The 25,160-nt window shown below is 37.3% G+C and overlaps 1 protein-coding gene across 2 annotated transcripts in view; it reads right to left on the reverse strand.

The window, feature by feature from the left end:
- Nucleotides 1-230: 230 nt before the first annotated feature.
- Nucleotides 231-25,160, reverse strand: part of PPP3CA (protein phosphatase 3 catalytic subunit alpha) — a 305,294-nt gene continuing 280,364 nt past the window's right edge. The window contains exons 11-14 of one of the 2 annotated variants that reach the window (XM_059922487.1): nt 14,997-15,081; nt 9,121-9,218; nt 6,033-6,062; nt 231-2,885 (exon numbers count right to left, since the gene is read on the reverse strand). In XM_059922487.1, coding sequence (XP_059778470.1) covers nt 2,686-2,885; nt 6,033-6,062; nt 9,121-9,218; nt 14,997-15,081 — 413 coding nt within the window. In that variant the 3' untranslated portion in view covers nt 231-2,685. The remainder of the gene's footprint in view (nt 2,886-6,032; nt 6,063-9,120; nt 9,219-14,996; nt 15,082-25,160) is intronic. The other variant, XM_059922488.1, reaches the window with a different exon arrangement.

Consider the following 25,160-nt stretch of genomic DNA (forward strand, 5'->3'; position numbering starts at 1 on the left):
TTGTGTGTTTAGCCAAAGAGTCACTGGAATAAGCAACTGAAGAATCCAATAGTTTCTCCAAAAGTGAAAGAGATAGATTTAATAACTGATGATCTGGCAGTGTTTTCGCTTTTAGAGAAATAACTTCTGTTGTGCATTGATTTCCCTGATAGACTGAATTATAATGTAAAAATATACACTATTACTTTCCTAACTACTTAGCAGAAAGACCAAGCAATACTCACATCAACTGCTTATTTTAATGTCAAATGTTTATTTCTATGCCATAGTTGCCTCAGCACAATTTGTAAAAGAAAGGAATCCAAAAAAAGGATTTTTTTTTTGTCAGGATATTTTCTCTGCAGTTGTAAGAAAGAAAATAAACACCTTGGTACCAGAATTACCATTTCTTTCATATCATTCTAATAAATATTGCATCTAAATATTTTCCTTGGGTGTCATTTTTTGTAGGACAGAAAAATATCCATGGTGGGGGGGCGGGAATGTTTGAATTCATCAAAATAAATTTGGGATAGTTTTTGTCAGAGAATATATCTAGAAAATCTTTGTTTTGGTACACTAGATCACTAATTGCCATATTCTTGTCATTTCATATAACAGCATACTTTATTACATAAAAACAAAGTGCACTGAAAATGAACAATGTTAGAAACAAACTAAAATTTGGTGTATCTCAAATCTTCAGGTGATCAGATATTAGCTAAAGCCACGGGATACAAATTTCATAGCGATACAAACGCAACTCTCTTGCGATGAAAATGCATTTAGTTGCTTCGTTCCTTTCGATTCAGCAGACAGGGCAGCTAGTACAACTGAAACAACGGATAACATGTTTTTTGTTTGTTTTTTTCAATAAAAAGGAATGCTCTGGTTTCTGAACGGGCTCCCACCTTTGAGGGAGCCAGAAGATGGCATTTGCTCCTTCAATATATTTCTCTTGTGTGATCTGAGACACAAATCTACCAAGATTCTTACAGAGGAAGTAGGCACCACACCTGAGAGCCCAAGGCCCTCCGAGCAGCCACTTCAAGTCAATCTGTGATGCGTTGGGGTGGACCCAGCACCTAGAAGACAGCATGGTAATTGTGCATGTAAATCCCTTCAGCAGACTCAGGGAAAGGAGGAGAGTTCTTTAAGTTCATGCACATTTTATTGAGTAGTAATATAAAATGCTTTTTTCTTTTTCATTGTTACAAGTGCATGCTTTGATTGCCAACATTTCAGAAGTCAAATTACAAAGGCAAGGCTTTAGGCTGTAGTGAATTACTTGGGCACTTATACAATTGTTAAAAAATATGAATGGACTTTTGCTGTTGTTGTTGTTTTCAGAATGAACCAGTTGTAACCCGTAACTGATATACAAAGGGAAAAAGTGAAAAAAGTACATATTTTGTGGCACATGACAGAACCTAACAAAATAACTCAACTGTCATGACATTACCAGTTACCATGCATTTAGAGTTTCACATGTAACTATAAACTTATTTAAATTTCACAAGGTTTGCTAAACATGCTAACCATCTATATGTGCACTGACAAGCTTATGTTAAAAACTTTTAAGAATACTCTCCCCTTTAGATTTTTTCAAAGCTTTTTTTTTGATTACAAAATTTCAAAGGCATGAAGCATTTTAGAGAATATAAAGTACGCCAGTATACATACATTTCCAGTATATGTCAGACCACTAAGCGCATTACAGTCCCATACAGGCCGATACAGCCATTTTTTTCCTTAAAAAACATGCATAGGCAGATTTTTTTTTTTTACAGAATATAGATGCTTTATCACTGTACTTAATATGGTGTCTTGTTTACTATACTTAAAAATGCACCACTCATAAATATTTAATTCAGCAAGCCACAACCAAGACTTGATTTATCAACAAAACCCCCTAAATATAAACAGCAAAAAAAAAAAAAAAAAGAGATAGATGTAATTATTCCAGTTTTTTAAAACTTAAAGAAAAGAAAAGGTATTCATTGCCAAAGTAATAAGATAAGTGTTATATGGAAACAAGGGCATTCAAGCACACTAAAGAAACCTGAGGTAAGCATAATCTGTACAAAATTAAACTGTCCTTTTTGGCATTTTAACAAATTTGCAACATTCTTTTTTTTTTTCTTTTTCTGCTTTTTTTTTTTTTTTAAGACTGCCTAATTCATTTTATAGCCATTGTCTGACAAGAGTAGCAAAACATTATCAATAAATAGTCCTTATTTAGTTTGTACATCATTTTGTTAAAAATGTTTGATGTCATCCATTTTTAGTGCTGCAACTGTAAACGTACAATAGAGTAAGAAATTAGACAAAGTTTTCATGTCCAGTAACATAATAAAAGACCTCTCATTAACCTATCTAGAAGTCCCCGATGCAGTAGGAAAACGTGTTCATTCCCCTAACATTGCAGTATATACTAGCATTAGCTTTCTTTTTAAATTGTTTTTCCTATAAGCATTTTTAAAAGGCATACCCAAAAGAGGTGTTTAATCACAACCCTCACCAAAATATAGTTTATTCTCTCTCTCCCTCTTTTCTAATGATAGTGTAAACTGAATCCCACTCCTGGCCCCAGAGCAAATAAGCTACCATCAGAGGCAAGAACATCCAACTGCTGATATGCAGCAATCCCCATCATGGCCTGCAGCTCCAAAAAAAAAAAAAAAAAAAAAAGTGAACAGGAAGCGGTCACTGTATATTGTTGCTGCTATTACTGCCATTGCTGTCCGTGCCGTTAGTCTCTGAGGCGAGAGTCTTGTTGATGGAGTTAAGGTTGGTGTCAGAGGGCATGGCATCTCTGCGAGGTGGCATCCTCTCGTTAATTCGATCTAAGCCCTTGGCCTCCTCGAAGCTAGTGATCTTATGTTGTGGTGAAAATCCTTTGATAGCTAAACAGAAAATCATTAAAAAAAAGAAAAACTGGGTTAGTAAGAGGAACACAAAGGGCACAGCTGTTGTAGCAGGTGGTGTTAGAGATTTCGCAGTGAGAGAGGGAATCCTTTAGTAGAGAACAAAGTGACGGGACCTGAACACGGCACCACAGACTCCTTACCATCCCCGAAGATAACCGAGACGTCTGGTAACAGCCAATGTCTCTTGCCAACCAAAATCTCCTCTTCAAGTTAGTAAGATGTAAACGTTTCTCTCGTCTTCATGGAAGTTTAGATCCATGAAGCGGTATGTAAAGAGAAAGGCTGCTACCAGGGATAGGTCTCTAGGCCCAGTGTAAACTGGCCACATCTTTGGCACAATTACTGTATCAAATGCCCTAACCTAGAAAGAATGGAAATGGCCCTAATTTTACTATTCCATTGTGCTAGTAATGGCAAATTCAGGAGAATCAATGAAGCAGCTAGACCTAAAAATCTAGTGAAGAGCTTAGAGCAGAAGCTAAAAGGAGCTATAAAAGGCATGAACTTGGGGCGTTTCCATGCCATCTCAGGATCCCAGAAAGACTTCCTTGGCAAACAACTCAACAGTGGCATGAAAAAAAATGAAATTATAAACTCCTGCTTCTCCACTCCACTTTGGAAACATGTGGAGTGGGAACAAGGTAAAAGAAACTCATAAAAATCAAGATCAGATCACTAAGTAGAAAAACTCTGTCTGCACTTCAGCAGCGAACAGGTCAAACTGATGTTCATCTGGTCCATTACTGCCTAAATCAAAGAAAAACTCTTTCTTAGTAGATCAACGTAGACATAAGTGCTGGTTCAAGAATAACAAGGGGAAAATGCTTTTTTCAACTTTTAGCAAAATGAATGGGAATGGTTTTGGCCTTATTCAGTGAAACCATGGAATTCACAAAGGGGGAGCATTGATACTTGTTTTTTTTCAGTAACCCTAGTGTGCTCCAGAGATAGAGAAGGCATTTGTGCAAGAAACTTAATGAGTTCTTCAGTAGGTGCACCAACCAGTGAGCTGAAAATAAAGTACATAGACGGGGAACCAATGACATCAGTTTGCTTTACTCCCTGTGAAAATGCAAGCCAGACACTGAAGGGCCAATCACCAATGCTGAACTGGGTCGCATCTCCATGGCTGATGAAGGACCATTTCATTGTACCTTTATCCTTCCTACCCTATTTGAGAAAAAAAGGAAAGCAGTTTCAAGCTGAAACTTTGCTAGCCACTCCCACACAAATGTACAGTGCCTTTCATTAGTATGGATGAGATTCTTAAAAGATAGACCCAGTTGCTTCCAAACTCATTAAATGATGAGAAACAGTTTGTTCCCCCTCTGCATTTTAAAGGTTAGCGTCATGGTGATTAGTCAACTATGAGAGGAAGAAGATGGGGAAATGGGAAAAGACCAAGGCCCAAAGCAAAGCTTCTTAATTCTTCTCTCATTCAGTCATAAATCGCAAAATAATAGAGCTGTCTGATGAGCACCCACCCTGAAAATGAACTCAATGATTTTGAGGGACAAAAGTAGTACTCTATTGTTTTGCTAAACTACTGTGAATATCATTCCATCATAGTTAATAAATATAAAAAGTTGGTCATCATAATTGATGAAGCGATTTTACGAATCAAAATGGTAAAAGTGGAATCTCTCTTTTAGGTTGTTTAAGGTTTTAAAATAAAGCCAATAGGGTGAGAGAGCAGAAATTCAAAATCTAGCAAGAGCCATGGCTATGTCCGGAATGGGGCTCCATTTCTAATCATTTCTGTCTACCCTGGTCTGGAAGAATGTGTGCTCTGCTGTAGTTGCTGGTCAGACGATGGGTATTAGCAATTTACATTGGTAGTATACTTAACACAACACAGGAGTCACAGAAACCACAGAAAACAGCCAAACTATCAACAAGAATGCACACTGCAGATTAGAATTTGCCAAGAGGAATAGAGAATTCCCACATAAATAGCAGTTTATTCACTGCTATTTAGGAAGCAGTTGTATTTTCTCTTACAGCGCTATCATTTCCCCTACTGTATCCAAATCACGTACAAATTAAAGAGTCTAAAGTGGCACATTTTACATCATATCAAAGCACCATATCACACAATTTTGGGAACAATAAAACATTATCTTGCAAGAACAAAATACAACTGAAAAATTTTGTTTTAAAGGGGAACTTCAAATTATTCTTTTTAAAATTTCCAGAGGGTGTGGTAAGTATCAGATTAAAAACTATTTGGATAGGCAGTTCTCGCATAACTCTACGTTTCAAAAGCACTTGATTCAAAAGGAATTGCGAGAGGGTCCACTCCATTGTCCTCGAGCAGTGCTGGGACACAGTCGGTGATGAATGTGTCTCATTTCTCCTGAAGCACCCGGCACAGTGCCTGGTGCAAAGCAGGCACTCGGTGGACATTAACGAGTTGAGTGATGACTCAATATTCACTATGCTTGTTACCGGCCACTTCTACAGCCACTAGATATTTTTGAACTCTTTAGAATATTTTGCTGGTGCTAACCGTCCTACAAATACCAGTACGTTAAAATTTCATAAGACTAGCAGAACTGTTTATCTCGTACACAGCTGTCTCTTGTTGGAATATTTTTTGGAGACAAAAATTAATGTTGAACTACAACAAAGCACTATTCAAATGAATTTTTTTTTCTAGAAATTTCTGAAGACTAGATTTAATAAAGCTATTTTTATTCTCTCCTTTTCAGGGCCGACTGAAAGTGATTTGAGGGAGGGACATGGTTCAGCTCAAAGAATATTGTTTTATCCATTATTTGTCAAAACGGCTGCCATAAATCCCACCCCACATCATTCAAGGTCTATAATCCTTTTGTTTTCTGTGATTATACTAGCATCATTGTATACAAAGTCAAACATAGCTTTAAGGGAAAAAAAAACAAACAAACAAACCAGAAAAGGACATTTTCCCCTTTAAAGCAAGAATATTTTGGTTAATACTGAGCCACAACTGTTAGCCCAACACCCACACACTCTGTACAAGCTACAGCAAAAAAAAAAAAAAAAAAAAAAAAAGAAAAAGAAAAGAAAGAAAGAAATGAATACACCCAGCAGAGCCCTTGTCTGTTGCAGGTACAACAGAAAGGGGACTGGCCAATTTACCTTCATCAGCCTCAATAGCCTCAACAGTAGCTGAAGAGAAGAAAGGGGGTGCAAAATGAATGAGAAAAATGAGCAGAGGATTTTTAACTCTAAGAACAAATCAGTGACGATCAAGGGAGCTAAGAGGATTAATGTTCCTGTAAGTGCTGGATCCTGGCACAGACAAAATAGAAATACTTAAAAGAAAGAAAAAACACCACAAAAATGATGGGGTTTTTTTCTTGTTGTTTTTTTTAATGAGCTGGCTACACGTATCTGAGTGACATGATTTGGATTTTGTTCACTAAATAAACGACAAAATGATGAACCCTTTAAGAAAACACTCAGGAACGGTTTCTTTGACTTAGACTGAATCTACAAGGGACTAGGTCAATCGAAAATGTGCATCTGACTCACGTGAAGTACGATAAACCCACTGCTACGATTGGTAATGTATAGTTTTAAAATGCCCCCCAAAATGGCAGAGCTTGAAGTGTTGTCATAATGTCAGTGGAATAATTCACACTATTTAATATTAAATGGCACGATTTCCTAGTGGAATAGAAAAGCAGGGGGGATGCAAATTTAGAGTTGCCTCTGAGTTGGTAACACATGTGACTCTTTAAAGACAAACATCGAGCGTGTTTCGAGAGTGAGGGAGAAAGGGAAGAGGAAGAGGATGCGGATGGGATAGCCTGGACTTCTTTTGCCAGGTAACCCAGTTTAAAATCAGTTTTCCTCATTGGAATAGCATTTTTGGAAACAAAATCTTGAAATGTTATAATCACGTGATAATATGCCAGTAGCAGCAATAATTCTATCAGCATTTTAAAGAAAGGACCGTCTAAATACTGAAACCTCAGCATATTTCAGAGGCAAAATTTTAAAAGCCCATTGCTTTATCAGCAATTTTTATAATAAGCTTAGGGTCTATAGTCTCGCTTTAAAGGTGTATGAGTCTTTCTATGTTATCAAGGTTAGGAGATGTTTCCCTAATTAAGTGCTAAAATGCAAAACTTCTCTGTAATTCTAAAATGTTTAATATTAAAATTCTACCCCTTGACTTTAATTTGCATATTTCTTATAATTTAAGGTTTTAAAACTAGAGCAACTGCCAAATGTACACTATAATTTACTTATAGTGCATTTTAAATTCCTTACGATAAAAATGCAGAATGGTTACCACCATGGAGAAGAGCCAAATAGTAAAACTTAAGTAGTTTACCCTTTTAGACAAATTAAAGGGCATGAGACAATGAATTCTGAAACTGTATTAATGTACATGATTTAAAATATACACTGACTTTTCAAATTCTCAGGACTAATAAGATGTCGGCTGTGTGTATGTGTTTGTGTGTGTGTGAGTTCAACACCAAATGACAAACAGATGGGTTTAAAATAAAACAACAGAACAGGAAACTGAATAACCCAGGTTAAAATACAGGTGAAAATCTGGAAACAAAACAAAGAATTCTAAGAACTTAAGTTTAAAAGTAAAGCAAAAAATCTGGAACCACACCAGGACCAACATATTAGAAATATGTACTGTCCATTATTAAGTGTATTCTTCTAAAGCAGCTGTGGCCCATAGTTTCTGATAATACACCTGCTGTACCTTAAAATTGTGCTTATCAGAAACTATGCAGATTTTAGTCAATTAGGTAGTTGTGTATTTTGTGCATATAATAAATGATCCATTTATGCTAATGTTCTTAGAGAGCATGTTTACTCTGGTGGGAAAATTGTGGTTTTTTTCCTGAAGTTACTAAGATAAATTTTAGCTACAAATTAAATGAGGAACTTACTTCAATACTGTGGTATTTTCCTACCTTCATTTAGAAATTTTTTTTTTTCTTTTTGTGGAAACTCGAAGACATTGATGTTGGAATAAATTCATATGAAAATAAAGAAAATTGTAGTGATGCTGCTAGGAGGTGATCATTTAGCAGTACAATATCCATGAAGCTGGGCATCACTTTCTATGTAAAAGAGGTGTATCTAAATAACATTACCATAAGAATACCAGGATCTTCTAGACTGAGGGACAGGGAGAGAAAAGAAAACACAAACAAAGATTCAGGGAAAGGTACAGGAAAATAAGCAAGAGGCTGAGATTGCTTTGAAAATGTTTGAGTGTATTGTTGTTTTCATTTTTTTCTGTTAGAGTCTAATCTAAAAGCAAAATTTCCATAAAGTATGCTAAAATTGGACTCTAATTAATGATAATGTTAGTTAAAATAGATAACAAAAGTAACAAAAGTAAAAGAGCACACTGACTGGGCTGTCTAATATGGTAGCCACTAGCCACATGTGGCTATTTAAAACAAATAATGAAAATTTGATAAAATAAAAAACTCAGTTTCTCAGTTGTAAGAGCTGTATTTCAAGTGCTCAATGGCCATACATTGCCAGTGGCTTCTGTATAGGTAGAGAAATTTCCATCATCACAAAAAGTTCTACTGGACAGCATTCATCCAGAAAACTACAGGTTTTAATACAAAATCTACCTTCAAGGAAATGTTTTCGTCCTTTCTTAAAAATAAAATATGATGGTACTCACTCTCTTATGTTTTGAATAAACAAGTCAGGGAAAAGACAACTATGACTTCAACTCTATTCAAGTGGATAACAAAATCATCCTTTTTATTCTCTTCCTCCATTCTCCACTAAATCCTAGACTTAGGCATGGATTTATGTGTGTATGTGTTTATTTCATCAATCCAATAGATAAACAGTACATTTAATAAAAATGTAATTAAAAAGTTGTTTTTATCCACTGCTTGGCTCCAAGTGGTCAAACCTACTGTGCATGTAGATAAGCTGAATGAGTTGCCTTACAGCGAGGCCTGAAATTGTGGTTAATGTGCAAATGAGGACATGGGGGTAGCGGGGTCAAGAACACATTCCAGCAAATGAGGGAGCTACTCGGTGGGGCATGACTGGTCAAACTGATGGGGGCATGGGAAGGGAGGGGGGTCTCAGCCTTTCTTCCAGCTGAGAAGATCTGAAGACCAAGACTGACCTTAAATGCGTGAATAAATCAGGGCTCTAACGACACAGCTGACTGAGGTGCCTGCACACGGTGGGTTGTACCAATGGGCCTGCTTACCGCTTTGCAGGGTTTGTTTCCCTCCAGAGAGCACTCCACTGGGGAGCATGCCCGTGGGCGTCAGGCCTTTCAGCGTCAGCACACTCTCACTCTCTTCTCTGCAAAGGCACAACGGGGACGACACATTAACTTTTATTTTCTTTCAAGACAAAGAAAAGACTTAAAGGAAAAGATGTATGTAAGCACTCACATTTACCTCTACCTTGGCTCTCTTGAGTTTTTTTTTTTTTTTTTTTACTTAAAACATACTATATTTTCACACATTCATCTAGAAGTAGTGGTATGCCCATGACATGACTGCTAAGATAAAGTTGGGAATTATGCAATTGTGGAAGTTCAGTCTCTTCTGACTATTGAAGAGACGGAAAACAATTCTACTTTTGTAAGCAGGCTCACAATACAAAGTGTTTGTGGGCATCTTCCACAACACCACAAATATGTTTAAAAAAAGAAAAAAAGAGCCATGGAGAGGGCTATTGTAAGTTTTCCAGCCGAGGCTCTGCAAAAATACGTGGGGCTGATTTGACTTGTGAGAGAAAACCAGAGAGTATAACAGATTTAAAAGATCTGATCTATGGATTAGGGAAGTAGGAGTTACATTCAGGGGATTGTTAAGGAATTCTGACATTACATGACAAATACACAAACTAATGGCAAGTCACCGATGAAACAACTGGTCAAATTTCCAACTTTTCTTTTTCAGTCTCTTTCCCCATGGATCTGCTAATACAACGTTGTTTTATTACTCATTATGACAACTGTTTTACAATCAGTTTTATGTACATCATTATTTGAATTACATTGATTAACCACAGCACAGCATTAATCAAATGATTAAATAAGCATAAAATAGGGATAACCTCATATATTTCCATATAGTAGACAGTGTAATCCCACATAATCAGAAAAAAGTACTTAACAATACACATATATACCTAATGTTTATAATATGTACAACTACTTACTCCACTTTTTTATGAAGATGGCTAACATGGCCCACACAGAATTCCTAAACTATCCCCAAACCTGCTGCTTCACTATCTTTCTTCGACTTCATCTTTTAGTTAAGCTGAAAGAATCAACCTTTAACTCCTTTTATCCTCTCTTATTCCACATCTACTCAATTAGCAAATCTTGAGGGCTCTACCCTCATATTATTTCCAGTATCTTACCACTTCTCACAATACTACTACCTCATCTCTTTTGAAAACAGCTTTATTGAGATATAATTAACATACCATACAATTTGCCCATTTAAAGTGTGTGATTCAATCACTGGTTTTTAGTCTATTCAGACAGTTGTGAAACCATCGGCACGATAAATTTCAGCACACTCTCATCCCTCCAAAAAGCAATCTTGTGCACTCCCATTTCTTTCAGCCTGTATTACTATTCATCTACTTTCTGTAGACTTGCTTCTTCTGGACACTTCTTATGACTGGAATCAGGTGGCCTTCTGTGACTGACTCCTTTTCTGACCACCAGCATCTCTTACCTGGATGGTTCCAGCAGTCCCTTAACTGGTCTCTCTGCTCCAACCTTGTCACACTCTTGCCCTCTCCTCCCATATCTATTCTCAGTATAGCAGCTGGCTGAGCCTTTTAATACCTACACAGATCCTGTCACTCCTCTACGCAAAATGCTCCAATGGTTTCTCCTCTCATTAAAGGTGAAAGGCAAAATCTTTAAAAGGTTTGACCAGAGCCCTAAAAAACTAGCTCCCAACCCACAGTCTGCCATCCTTATCCATCTCTTAGACTACATTTCCTACCACCACCCACTTCCCTTCGTGGTCCTCACGATGCACCCAGCACACCCCACCTTGGGGCTCTGCACCTTTCTGTCACACTCTTCCCCCAGGTATCTGCCTGGCTCCCTCCCTCCCAGTCTCCAACTCTCTGCTGGAGCACTGCCTTCAAAGTGAGGACTTCCTTGAGAATGCTATTTAAAATATATGTACCTCACTACAAATAATGTAATTTCGTTTCTTTTTATGGCTGAGTAATATTCCATTGTATATATGTGCCACATCTTCTTCATCCATTCATCTGTCAACGGACACTGGGACAAAGTGAGAGAGTGGCATGGACATATATACACTACCAAATGTAAAATAGATAGCTAGTGGGAAGCAGCCGCACAGCACAGGGAGATCAGCTCGGTGCTTTGTGACCACCTAGAGGGGTGGGAGGGAGACGCAAGAGGGAGGAGATATGGGGATATATGTATATGTATAGCTGATTCACTTTGTTATAAAGCAGAAACTAACACACCATTGTAAAGCAATTATACTCCAATAAAGATGTTAAAAAATATATATATATATGCACTTTCTTACTCCGTATCTCCCCTTCCCTATTTTATTTTTATCTAAAGCACTTATCACCCCTGAAGAGCTGTTTGTTTGTTTGTTTCCTTGGTGCTTTTTTTTTCTTTCTTTTTTTTTTTTTGAGCTCCTCTGCCCACTACACCCCACCCAAGCTAGAAAAGCTTCATGTGAAAGGGGTTTCTGTTTGTTTTGCTCCTGCTGCATCCACAGTACCTAGACCAGAACAGCACCTAACGCATAGTCGAGATTCATAAAACATTTACTAAATGAAGGAGTCAAAGAAAAATAGGATGGAGAATGGCAGTGTTAATCCACATTTTAGATTTCTGAATCCTTTACTGTTATTTAGAGCCAACACCTAAGCTCCGGCTAATGGTGTGTAATTAGTCCCCAGTATGCTGAGAGAGATGCTCTTCTACTCTTGGTCCCTCAGATTCTCACCTGACAGAGGAATTGCCTTCCCTTCTCACTGCTTCCCCAAGATGTTCACTTTGAAGCAGAAGTCCTGCGTGCATTCGTTTGATTGGTGGATCCTAGGCAACATGCAGCACCTTAAGTGCAAGGGCTCTCGAAAGATAGGTTTCTGGTTCCCTTATAATACGGCAAACTACCAAAATGTAAGGACTGTGCTGGACAGCTATACCTGACAAATGTGTACCACCATCCGTATCCATCCATTACATGTTAAAATGTCTCATTTCACAAATTTCTTGTATTTGCCTCTTCCCTTGCATCTCTCCACCCACAGCTAGTTCAACATCTTTTGCTTGGATTATTTCAATAGCTTCTTAAATGCGCTGACACCCATCAGTCATCTTGCTATCCAATCTTCAGACTATCATTACATACACATCTCCACGTGGGTTAGCACATGCTCCGATTCTCCTTAGTACTGATCACTCACTGAGTGAGTTTGGATATACTGCGTATCCTCTTTCAGTTTCTGTTTCCTCATTGAGGTCAACTCAACCTTGCAAGCTTGCCGTGTGGACTCCTCTCAAATGTGTACACCATGAAGCATACAGCACCTGGCCCTTAACAAGCGCCCCGTAAAACACTGCTCCCAGGTCCTTAGGATCTTGAGGACTTCTCAGCTGCCAGGAATGCCTTCACCACAATTCTCCAGCTAATGGAACCCAGCCTGAACTTCATGGCACTCCACCAACGGCAACCTCTTCATGAACATTCCTTTCAGGAAATAGAAGGGCTCCTTCCCATCCTCTTCCACAGCAGAGCACCTCTTCATGTACTTAGTACACATCTCATGGCCTTACATTAGTTTACTGTCTACATGTCTGACATTTTAATTCAGAGTATCCACTTTGCCTAATGCACGATATGGTACACATTTAATGCTCAATCCTACTTTTCTCTAGAGATGACCACCCTGTAGTCTACAAATGCTTTTATTATAGGAAAGCAATACAATATACCTTGTTTTCATTTTCTATCAATATGTGCGACCTTAATCAAAGTAACTGATCATCACTGGGTTCAAATGGAACCCACTCTCAGCTGGGAACAACTGCATCTTATGTACCAAGATGCGGAGAACTAGAGGGACTTTCCAATTTTAAGACCCACCTATGATTCTGTAGCATTGTTCCTGTCACTTTCACGTGGTTTGAAGACTAATATAGATACAAAGAATTTTCTTTTATGTTAAGAAAGGCTTCTCTTTTTTTTCCTAAATGTACTTTCAACTGGAAGTGATGGAGCTGTTTTTACTTATCCTCACAGAGACTTCAGATAGAAAAAGAAGTAAGAGCATTTACTGGTAAATCTGAGGCATGATAAATAAGCAAGTGTTTATGCACAGGGACCAGCTGAGTGTATGATCTTCACATAGTCCTCTGCTCCCAAAGGCAATTTTTCTAGCCACACAAGCCTCCCTGCTGGCCCTAAAAACTGCTGACTTTGTGTCCATCCAAGGATCTTTGTACTTACTCCTCCCTTTGTCTTTTTTTAAAAAATAAATTTATTTATTTTATTTGTTTATTTTTGGCTGCATTGGGTCTTTGTTGCTGCACACAGTCTTTTTCTAGTTGCGGTGGGGGGGGTTACTCTTCGTTGTGGAGCACAGGCTCTAGGCACGCGGGCTCAGTAGTTGTGGCTTGCTGGCTCTAGAGTGCAGGCTCAGTAGTTGTGGCGCACGGGCTTAGAAGCTCCGCAGCATGTGGGATCTTCCCAGACCAGGGCTCAAACCCATGTGCCCTGCATTGGCTGGCGGATTCTTAACCACTGCGCCACCAGGGAAGCCCCTCCTTTTGTCTTAAACACTCTTACTCCCTACCTTCATGAAGGTCATCCCCACACTTGCTCAAATGCTAGACTCAGAGAGTTCTTTGTTGGCCACGTACTAAAATGAATGAGTGCCTCGTCTCTCACTTGCTATCCCCCTGTACTGCTTCATGTTTTTCTTCATGGTACACAATGGCTACTTTAAGTTTCATTATATTTATTTCGAATGAATGAATGAGTCCTGCAAGTTCAGTAGGAATGAAAAGCATTAGAGTAAAGGCAGCCTCATTCATTAGGCCGCAGGGAGCAACTATGCTCTATTTTCAGCTTTAACATGACTTTTCAAGATTTGGCTGCTACTGCAGAGCTATTACTGACTTTGATCTGGTGTCTTTGGGAAAGGATGATTGTGCTTTTCATCCTTCTCATGGCTCCCTGTTTTTGGTGTCAAATCACTTAATTACTCTTTAGTGACTCTACCCAGAGTGGGATAGAAATAGCAAGAAGGAGAAATCAGAAGAGACGGTGCAGCTACTCCACGAAAGAGTTGGAAAAAAAAATCTGGCAAAAATTAGAATATGAAATTATACAATGTGGAGATGGACTTTCTCCCAAGATATTCCTATTTATCCTTGTTAATAATGTAATTGTGAATTGACTGGATACTCGTCACATATAATCATACTGTACTTTAAAGTAACCTTTTGAAGAGAAATATAGATACTTTGTATTATCCTAGAATAGATAACTGAATTTAAGTGAAGAAAAGTGTAGTTAATTCTCTTCAAGAAAACACGTGTTTTCTAAGCCCTTGCTTAATAATAAGATACATGATCTATTTAAAAAATAACTACTATATGGGAACTGAAACACTAAATAACTTGTCTCTCTCAATGATTTATTAGAATAATATAGATTCACATGAACAAGCTTTATGGTTGTTCATTTCGTAGAAATCTAGTGGAATGCACCTGATAAATTCATCTTTACCACAGAGAGAGAATGAAAAACAGAAAGGATTATAATAGCTTTTCCATTTCATAACATGTTCAACCTATTGTGAAATAAATGTTTTAAAGTCCTGCAGCAAATAGAGGGATAGAATGTGAAAGTCCCTTTAGAAGCTTTCTCTACAGAAATAATTTAGTAGATTTCCATTTGACTAAAACAGTGAGGAACTGACAATTCCATTTTAAAAAATAATTAAGAAAAATCAGAGTTTCTAGTAAAATACTTAAATTACCAGATTAAAGTATTAAAATGTTACTGAGTGACAATCATATTCAACAGAGGACCATGATCCCACCTGAGAACCGAGAACACTCTGGCCATCTTGCCGATCGCTCGGATCTTGTTCCTTATCACCTCCTTGCGGGCTGCAGCTGTTGCACCTATATTTTAAAAACAGAGTTGAGAAGTCAGGTGACTTTTTATTTAACTCTAACTAGTTTACTAATCTACATGTATAACAGACTGCAGTTAAGCCAAACCAGGTTTGGTTTTTTTCCCCCTCTAAGGATTTACCTGTAAATCAAATTTAAAAGTCTATACTTCCAGGCGTGAATACTTGCCTGTGATACTTTAGAGGTCCCCAAAATGCCAAAGAGCATCTTCTGAGATTTCCAAGGGGAGGGGTAAAGGGCTAATTGAAAAATTACTGAGCAGATGGGGTGGATTCCTACCCTTCTCTTCTGATTGAGCTCCCTTCTCTTCTGTTCATACAAAGAGAACGTGCATTGGCAGGAAGAGGAAGTGAGTCACCAGGATAGATATTCCTCAGAAGGTGTGTACCAGGGAGCTGGTTTCCTGTCACCTTCTCTCTGACCTGAAAGCCCTCAAACAGCTCCGATTTTTGTCCATTTCTTTTTCTCTAGTGGCAATGACACCATAGCAGGTATCCCCCAACACATCTAATTGGATTGCATCTATTTTCCCCCATCAACTCCCCACTCCCGATCTGGGCTTGGCCATGTGTCTTGCTTTGGCCAATGCGACATTAGCACAAGTGATGCCAGCAGGAGCTTGAAAAGCACATGGGGCTTGTTCCGTCTCTTGCTCCTTGGTATTTACCCAAGAGAGTGGAAAACTTATGTCCACACGAACACCTGTACACAGATGTCTATACCAGCTTTGTTTGTAATTGTCAAAATGGAAGCAACCAAGATTTTCTTCAGTAGGTGAATCTACTGTGGTCCATCCAGATAATGAAAAATTATTTGGTGCTAAAAAATAATGATCTCTCAAACCAGAACTTAGTATTGCCAGCTATTCTGCCTGCAAATGAGTGGAGTAAGTCTAAATCCATATGGGAGAAAGCCATTCTCCAATGCAGTCTTTCTGATAACCAAGTGGAAACATGGATTCTCATTCATAATTGTTTCCTTGAATTAGACTCTATTGGCCAAAACACTGGAGAAGAAAATGGCGTGTGTGTAGGCCCTATCTCATACTTCATTCTGAGTTTCTAACAATATTTATTATTATCTAGAATTTGCAATTATGATTCTTTATATAATAAAACCTGTCCTAGAGACCATTTGAAAGTCTAAAGTTCCTGTGCTTGAATTTTAGATGATTTATGATCAGGAGACTACTTGAAGGACATTTGTTAAGGAAAAAAGAAGTGGTATAGCAATCTCCTTATAGTGGTTTTCTTATCTATTTTTTTTTTCAGTTATTCTGTTAAATCATGTTTCAGTTTACTTATTTGGTGTGCTATTACCACACTATGTTTAATATCCCCCAGTCTGACTGACCCAGTCCACTCAGAGGTCATGATGTGCTAAGGGGAAAGATTCTAACCATCTCTAAAAACAGTATGGCCAGATCATAAAAATCAATCCAACAGACACAAAGAATGGAAAGCGTGGGAGAACTCCAAAAATGGTGACATATTTAGAAGCACAACAAGAAAAGCAGCAAGAAGGAGTAGTTAAATGTCTAGAAACGAAATTGGATACATTTAAGAGGAATGAGAAGGGGAAAAATGTACAACCAAGGAAGTGAAAAATATCTAAGAAGGATAATCTCTCAGAAAATTTTCATTAAAGGACTTGTAAAAACCATAACCAGAGCAATGAAAAGCAAGAAACTAAGTAGGAAAGGAAGGGGAATAAATTATGTAGAGCCGTCCTTTTCAGCTCAGTATGAGCTGGTACTCAGAAAAATGTTCAAAAAAAAAAAACGGAATTTTATTTACTTATTTATTTTTTTAACATCTTTATTGGAGCATAATTGCTTTACAATGGTGTGTTAGCTTCTGCTGTATAACAAAGTGAATCAGCTATACATATACATATAAAATACGGAATTTTAAATGTAAAATGAACATACTGACAGTCGGAGCCAGTTTAGCATTCCTTATTTTTCAGACCTAATGACTTACTGGAGAGTATAGAGCAGATATCTTACTTTATGTATTCATGGTTGTGCTGCCAACACATGGTGATTCACAGTATACTATAGCACTTTTCTTAATGAAGAAATGCTGTCTCTTTTTAGATTTCTCAATAACCCAGGTAAGAGGTTTTAGTACTTCTTTTATAAAATTAGAATATATTTACTCAAAAAGTCAATTAACTTAATCATAGACAGTAAGAAGAGACATTAACAACTAATATCTCAAAGTTTCATTCTGGGGGATTACCTTCAATATTTGTCAAATAATCAAAATCAAAATGAATATCACACATTTACAACCCACAAAAAAGTAAAATAACCAAATAAAATATCTGAGTTAATATGTAATCAAACTTAAAGGAGCTGAACTGTAGCAGGACAGAATTAAGTACAGCTATAAAGGTCCTTGTATATTTAGTATTGCTATTCCTGGTTTTTGGTATTTTCCAGAGATCATTAAAACTCTTATTCAAATACTTATGTTCCACTGCAAATCTTCACAGTCTATAATTCAATAGAAAGATCAAGGGGGAAAAAAATGCACGTTTTTCAGACTTCTACTAGCTGTGACATGCAAATACAATGTCATGTTTAACATTCTTGGTACGTGCTCTATTTAAGTTGTGGAAATATACCACAGTAGCTCAGCTTAAAATTCAGTATATTGAATAATAAAGGCACAAAAAATACCTTTTACATTAAACTATTTTTAATAGTTAACTACTGTTAACTACTTTTCAGAGAAGAATCTAGTCACTTATTTTAACTCAAAAGTCCAAAACTGAAAGGCAGTGTTTCCTAAGTTTAAAAACATTAGTAATTTTAAGTACAATTTCATTTTGTGTTTCCATTCAAATAATTATCACTTCTTTTTTGGGCCTCTCTTTTGTTTCACCTTTTAAGTTCTAATCTTCTTTTAAAAAGCCCGGGGTATCATGCTACTAATTCCAGAATCTAGGCGCCCTGGCACGTTCCATTTTCCTCAAAGGCTAATGTACAGACCAAGGGAGTCTGTAAAGATTTGCTTTGACCATGTGTACTTCCTGACCTTAACTTAGTGCCTTACTGACTTCTCATGAAGTATGAAAAGTACGTATGCCAAGCGGCCTGCTGAGTGAGTGCTGCCAGCCTCTGACGGGAACTGGAAAAGTGCGGCAGCATCGCAGCGATGAGGAACCAAGTGCCAGGGTGAAGAGAGGTCCTTACACATGGGCTACCTGCCACACGTTACAGACCCTGGCTCTGTATGGCTCACGGTGCCCATCCATCCGTTGAGTGACTACTATAATTCCTCAGTTTTAACTGAATTAGCGGTGTGTGGAAGGTGCTACATAGAATACAATTTATTGCCCAAATCGTTTATTCATAAAGTGTTCTTGTGAATCCTATCCTGTTCTATAGCCTGCCGTGTTGCTAACTGCTAGCAACAGAAATAGGAGGAAAGCATGGTCTCTGCTTTAGGAGGTCAGGTGAACGCCCACAGTGCACTGCGACACGTTATTAGAGAGGAAGCAGCGTGGAGCCAGCGGCTGTCAGCCGGAGAGAGTACACCGAGCACATCTCTTCTTAGCTCCGTGTTCAGTAACTTCGTACTGGTAGCCTGAAACCAGTGGTAGGGAAGAGAATTTATACCAACACAACCTGCAAGTGCTACAAACCAGGGTCTTTGTCCCCCTGCAGTGAAGCACTGTTAAATATTTACCACTGGAAGCAGGTGTTAATAGTCTGGAGAAAGATATTCACCCAAATGGTGATAGTTGAAGGATCCTGAAGGATAAATAAGAGTTCAAGAGAAAGGAGAATTCTCCATAGAAGGAAGAGAATTTTCAAGCACGTGGAGGCCACAAGAATCCATATTATGTTCAGATGATGGGTCAGAAGTCCGGTGTGAATGGAGTTTGGGTTCACTGGGGTGAGGGCAGGCTGAGAATGAGAAGAGAAGCAGGACATGCCCGGGGCTAAATTGTAAAGGTTTTAGCATAGTAGTAGGGACAAATAAGAAGTTTAGACATTAGCATTCTTATCACAGAGGTACAGAGAACTTACTTTGCACTTACCCACCCCTCTTCAAAGAAAAGAAAAGAGAAAGAAAGAAAAAGATGGACGGATGGTTGTATACAGGGACAGAGATGTGAGAAAGCAAATATAATCGAATGTTAATTGTAGAAAGTAAGTGATGGGTACATGCGTATTGACTATACAATTCTTTCAACATTCCTTTGTTTGAAACATTTCATAATAAAATGTCAAGAAACCCCATTGTATTTGGAAGAAGCTTGGTTTTGAGGGAAAAGGGAGAGAGCAGCTTTAAGAAGAGAGGTCTCTCCATCCCTCCCTTCCTTCGTGTTATATGGGGGATACATGAGTTTCCCAAAGGAGGCAATGAAGAAAAGTTCTCAGTGCAGTGACATTCACCCCTTCCCTCCTCCAACCATCTCCAGGGGGAAACTGTACTGGTAAAATAAGCCCAATTCAACAGATTCTAATTGCTTTCAATACCTTTTTTGCAACTGTAAGAAGGGATGATGAACTACCTAAAATTTTTATACATGGATAGATGCCAGGGGCCTGGGGGTGGGGAGGGGGAAAGGGGAGTTAGTGTTTAATGGGGACAGAGTTTCAGTTTAGGAAGCTGAAAAATTCGGGAGATGGATGATGGTGAGAGTTGCACAACAATGTGAATGTACTTAGTGCCACTAAACTGTACAGTTAAATATGGTTAAATTAGTACGTTTTATACTGTGACTTTTACCATACTAAAAAACATTAAAAAATACATGCAAAAAATCTTTTTTATACTTGAAAATCTTATAAAAGAGGAATATTTTCATATCATTAGAAGGTGAAAAAGGAGCTTGCAAAAAATTGAATTGCTTACTCTCTAATGGAAAAAGTAGAAGAAAATTTCCACTTCATTATTATATTGGCCTCAAATGTTTTGCTATTATTTAGGCTTCTTTCTCTAAAGGACTTTTAACTAATACAAGTGTATTCATAGCATATACCTTTAAATGATATATATTATATTAAAAGGAGTGTGTATACATTAACATTTCCCACTTTTTCAATAGAAAGATCTATTTTAAGAACTATATTTTGCTGGCAAGCTTCAAATCTCTTAAACCTTTTAATTCAAATTCTGAGAAAATAATACAGAAAACTCACCACTTTTTCAAATTTTTAAAAAGATAAAGTTCATGTCTGTAAGAAACCTATTCTACTTGAAAGTAAATTTTATTATGATTCATTATTTTTAAGCAGAGTTTAGACATGTCTCCAGATTTTATTTTTCGACATCATAGGGCAATTACTGAATTTGAATACAGGTTATTGATGGAACAAAGCATAAGGTGCTGAGATAAGAAATATCTTTTGTTGTGTTATATTAAAGACAAAAATTAGTTTGGTTTCCTTCCAAAATCAGCACTTTGAAATATGATATAATGCAAAGACAGAATATGTCTTCAGACGCCTCTAAAAACCTTGCATAATTGGTCTTTATGGCTCTTTACAAAGATGGTGAAATTATAAGTATACAGACTGTCCTATTTGGGAGAACACATGTCCCAAATTGACCCCCATTAAGGCTATGAGGCCAAAACATGTACTATAATCCCCAAACCTTATTTTCTTGTCTTTTCTTTCTCTGACCTAGTTTACCAATAACAGATCTTGAGCATCTATACCTCAGCCAAGCAAGGCTATACAGAAATTACTTAAACATCTACCCAGTTTTGCCCTTGGCTGTGGTGAACTTGACAAGTGCTTCACTATATTTTTCTACACCACCAAGCCCTTGAGTCCTGGGATCTAGGGACAGCACCATAAGCACTGAGAAACTGTGTTCATTCTGATGGACTGGCTTTAAAACTGTGGCCTTTACATTTTTTACTCATGCATCTACAAAAGATTATCCTCCAAAGAATACTATTCTCACCTCCAAGTTTAAATAATTGTAAGGAATATAACGTTGTAAACATTGCTATCTTAAAATGAAATGACTATACTACTTCTTTTAAAAATCAATGGCATATAAATATCATAGCAATTTCATCCTACCATCATCCATTTAAAGAAAAAAATCCATGAACAAGACATTCATTGATATTTAGAAATCTTACATTAGTCCTTTTTTCTTTGAAATTGCATTTCCATTTCAATTTTCCTGATTTTACTTTAGTGAATTATATATTTATATTTTAAAATATTTTTATCACCACATTATACTTTGCTGCCAAAAATACATTTAGACATGTAAATGAAATGTGTTTTTAAAAATTTCCTGAGACAATAAGGCCCTAAGCCTTAAAAATTCCTTTGTAATCAATATCACAATTATTAGTAGTACATAACTGAGCTAAGTAGCACAAATACATGATACATTTTTATGAATATTTAAAAAACATAGAAATATAATGTGATTGGAATGCATCCCTTAATGATAAGGATGGGAGGGCGGTTACACTGCCCTGATTAAGGAGACTTCCTAGGCACTGAGTTTTTCCAGCGTCTCTTTGTTTACTACTCCAGGCAGCGTTCATAGTGACTGTGTTTAGGGAGCCCCATGCTTTTTTGTTAAAATGAGAGAAAAGCAACTGAGAAAGAAGAGGTGGGAAAGGAGAGGCTGCAGTGAGCCTTGCAGCTCAGATGAGTTCCCAGGCTGATCATTTTTAGGACATAGGGAAACTGAGAATGTGAAAACGGATTCCTTTACTCCTCTAGAAACTTCTTTGGGCAACCCCAATGGTCCAAATATTCTGGCATGAAGACAGCTGCTCTATCAAGAATTAGATGACTCACTTTCTAGAGGTGACAGTTGTTGGAAGATCTCCTTGACCAGCCATGACATGAGAATGCTGCATTGCTGACCCATTTAGGGTCAGTGGTGGTTAAATCTAGTCCAGAGAGACTGGAGGTGCTGCCCCGCACATAATAGCTATATGTATGCTTATGTAGGTTACTCTATTAGGCAGAGAAAAACACCTCTAGGGTGTTTTTAAAATTTTAACAAATTTTAAAAATCTCATCTTTTTGAGGATTACAACCTAAAATATTTGGAATACCTTTCTAATTTTAATTCTAACAATAGCATATTACATATCCATAGGTGATAAAACTGGGACATAATGGCTTCTCATTCCAAATCACTCCAAACCACATATTCTGAATTTCTTCCATATGCTTTTTTAGCCCAACTAAAATCTCAGCATGTAATAGCATCTACCATGGTGTGATATTTGGCATAAGGCTATTCTGTCTTATATGTCATTTTGAAAGCGACAGATCCTTGAAAATATATATTTTTTTAAATAAAAAGACTCTTCCGTGTAGTGGATTTTCAAAAACGCCAGTATAGCCTAGACAGTTTCTTCCACCTTCTCTTGTCATAAAACATAACTGGATTCTTCAGATAGGAAGTCTTAAAAATGTACAGACTACTCCCAAATGTCAAATAACTGTCATTATTTGGTTATCTTAAATATGTAGTTAAAAGATACTTTCGTTTCCAAGTGTTAATTTGATTCCATGGACTTTTGTTCTCTGAGACATTGCGTTCCATCTGTTCAATGATTCCTTGGTAGACTCGCAGAAATTGGCTATGAGCATAATTATAACTTGGGTAAAAATTAAAGACTTTAAGGTAGATTAGGAGGCTTTGTTGATTTTTCAAGAAACTATTATATATTCAGCCTATGTTTCAAGAAACTATCATATATTCAGCCTATGCCTTACAGAGGACATTTCAGTTTATTTATATCTACCAAAGTAGAAACTAATAGCATGTGAAATCCCATTTGGATTGAACTCTTTATCATAATAGAAATGCATCAATTTTATAAACTGGCAATGAAAATAAAAGCAAAATGAAATGAAATGACAAAGGTCAAGCTAATAATGTAGATGTATTGTCTATAGGAGAAACAATCATAATGCCTGGATGTTTAATCTGTCAGGATTATTTTGGATATAGATGAGGATTTAACAGTTGAAAAAGGTATTTATTAAGGACCTAATTGTGCATACATGCTAAATGCTGGAAGAAAGCATTTAGACTAGAATTTAATTCTGGACCCTTATGGATTTATAAATTTATCAAATAGTAGAATGATATTTAAATGTTATCTCTGAAATTACAGAAATTGAAGGAAAAAATAAACCAATATAGTAAAATATCATGTTTGATTGTCCCATGTGTTATACCCTAGATAGAAAGCTGTGTTATACCCTAGATAGAAAGCTAATTGAGTACCATTTGACAGCACGACAAAAAAGCAGGCTGAAAGATGTAATACTGCTCTAGTCGTCCGACAGCAGAGGATGGTCAAGGTGCTGGCATGTACTGAGCTGATCTGAAATAAAGCCAGTCGAAGATCTTCTGATGCTATTCAAGAACTAGGCAGGGTGTTTTGTCAGTATAGGGGGGATGTAGTGAAGATTTTGCCCAAAAAGGTAAATAGGGAAATGAGCATTATGTTCTGGCCAATGATCAGTGCACAGGCCTGCAGAGGCAATTGAAACAGACAGAATGGTTCCCAGGTCGTGAGACTTTAACATCACTGAAATATATTATTATCTTATCAGAGGAAAGGGATATGCCAGTCAAAAACTGTACTGGTCAGCTACAGAGGCATAAGAAAGAAGAGAAGCCGAGGCAAACATCTGACGTGTCTAGGGAAGTACTGTCCAGGGGCCAATGGCCTTTAAGTATTCTGGCCTTACAGCAAGACTTCAGATCATAAATACCTGGCTCATCGACTTCTTTTAAGACAAATGAATAAACTGGCATGTGAGAGGCAGAATAGCACAGTGGTGAAGAACTCGTGCTCTGGAGTAAAAGACCTATTGAGTCTCAGCTCCCCTATTTACAGGCTGTGCTACCTTGGATAAATTACTAAGCTTCTGTAAGTCTCACCCTCCTCATCTAAAAAATGAGGAAGGTTCTAAGTGCTTTATCTGCATTATTTCGCTTGGTAAGTTGTCGACCTAAGGTCATCAGCTGGGAAGTGGGGAACCCAAACCAGGATTCATTACAGTAGCAGGCTGGTGATCTACTTCCCAGGTGGGTGGAAGAATTACCTAAGTTAATTCGTTTATTCATTCTCAACATTCAACAAACACAAGTGCCAGGTACCCTGCTATCTGCTAAAGCACTTAGCATAGATCATTGGTACACAATACTCAAAAATGTTTGCTCTTTCTATTAAGAAGAAGGAAATGCTTGTGCAGAAGTGAATATTCCAGTTCTTCTAACAGTTACATTTCTCACTGTAAATTAAAAGGTTGATTGTGTGATCTTCATTAATATCAAGCTGCCTAAGTTGGGGCCCCAGTCGTGTTTTGTGCCAACCAGGCTAAAGGCTGGGCCCCAGATGGTGGCCAGTTCACTAGGGGAGAAGGGGAGAACCCAGGATGCTGCTGGCTTTGCTTTGAGACAAAAAAATAGACCGCTTCACAGAGATGGGCTGACCGAAGAAAATCAAGATATCTGTTTCTTTAAAATTCTAAGAAAAACTGGAAGAAAGTTTCATAGCTTCTTGTAAGCTAGGAGTAAAGATGAAGGAATAAAAGGGATTTTTAGGAGAGCGAAGATAGAAAAATATTTTTAAACTTTAGATTTTCTGAGCATTCATTAAACATTTTCATATGCCCTTTAAACCTGCCATCTGAGATCAAACAACTATAAAGAGACTGTTTTACAAACTTCAGACTTACAACAATGACTGTCTGCTGTTGTTCAATCAATTATTAATTATTCTCATATAAGTACAACCTTCAGATTAAGAAGTGGGACCCATAAAATGCTTTAGTACAAAGAGAATCACGTAAGCTCTGCCAAAAACACATGAAAACTGGATCTTATTTTCTTATGGTATCAATTTTCAGCAAGCTGACATTACCCCCTGTACTTCTCTCTGTGAAGAACACTTCTTTCATGTGCCAATTACCTCAACCTTGTGTGTGAGAAGTGAAGTTTTTCTAAAATATAGAGATATACATATACACAAAATCTTTGCCTTTGTTGAAAAAAGAGCGCTCTCTACTTTAATACCTTTCAAATAAAGAATACATT

The sequence above is a fragment of the Balaenoptera ricei genome, chromosome 5 (assembly GCF_028023285.1).
Source record: "Balaenoptera ricei isolate mBalRic1 chromosome 5, mBalRic1.hap2, whole genome shotgun sequence".
NCBI classification, from domain to species: domain Eukaryota; kingdom Metazoa; phylum Chordata; class Mammalia; order Artiodactyla; family Balaenopteridae; genus Balaenoptera; species Balaenoptera ricei.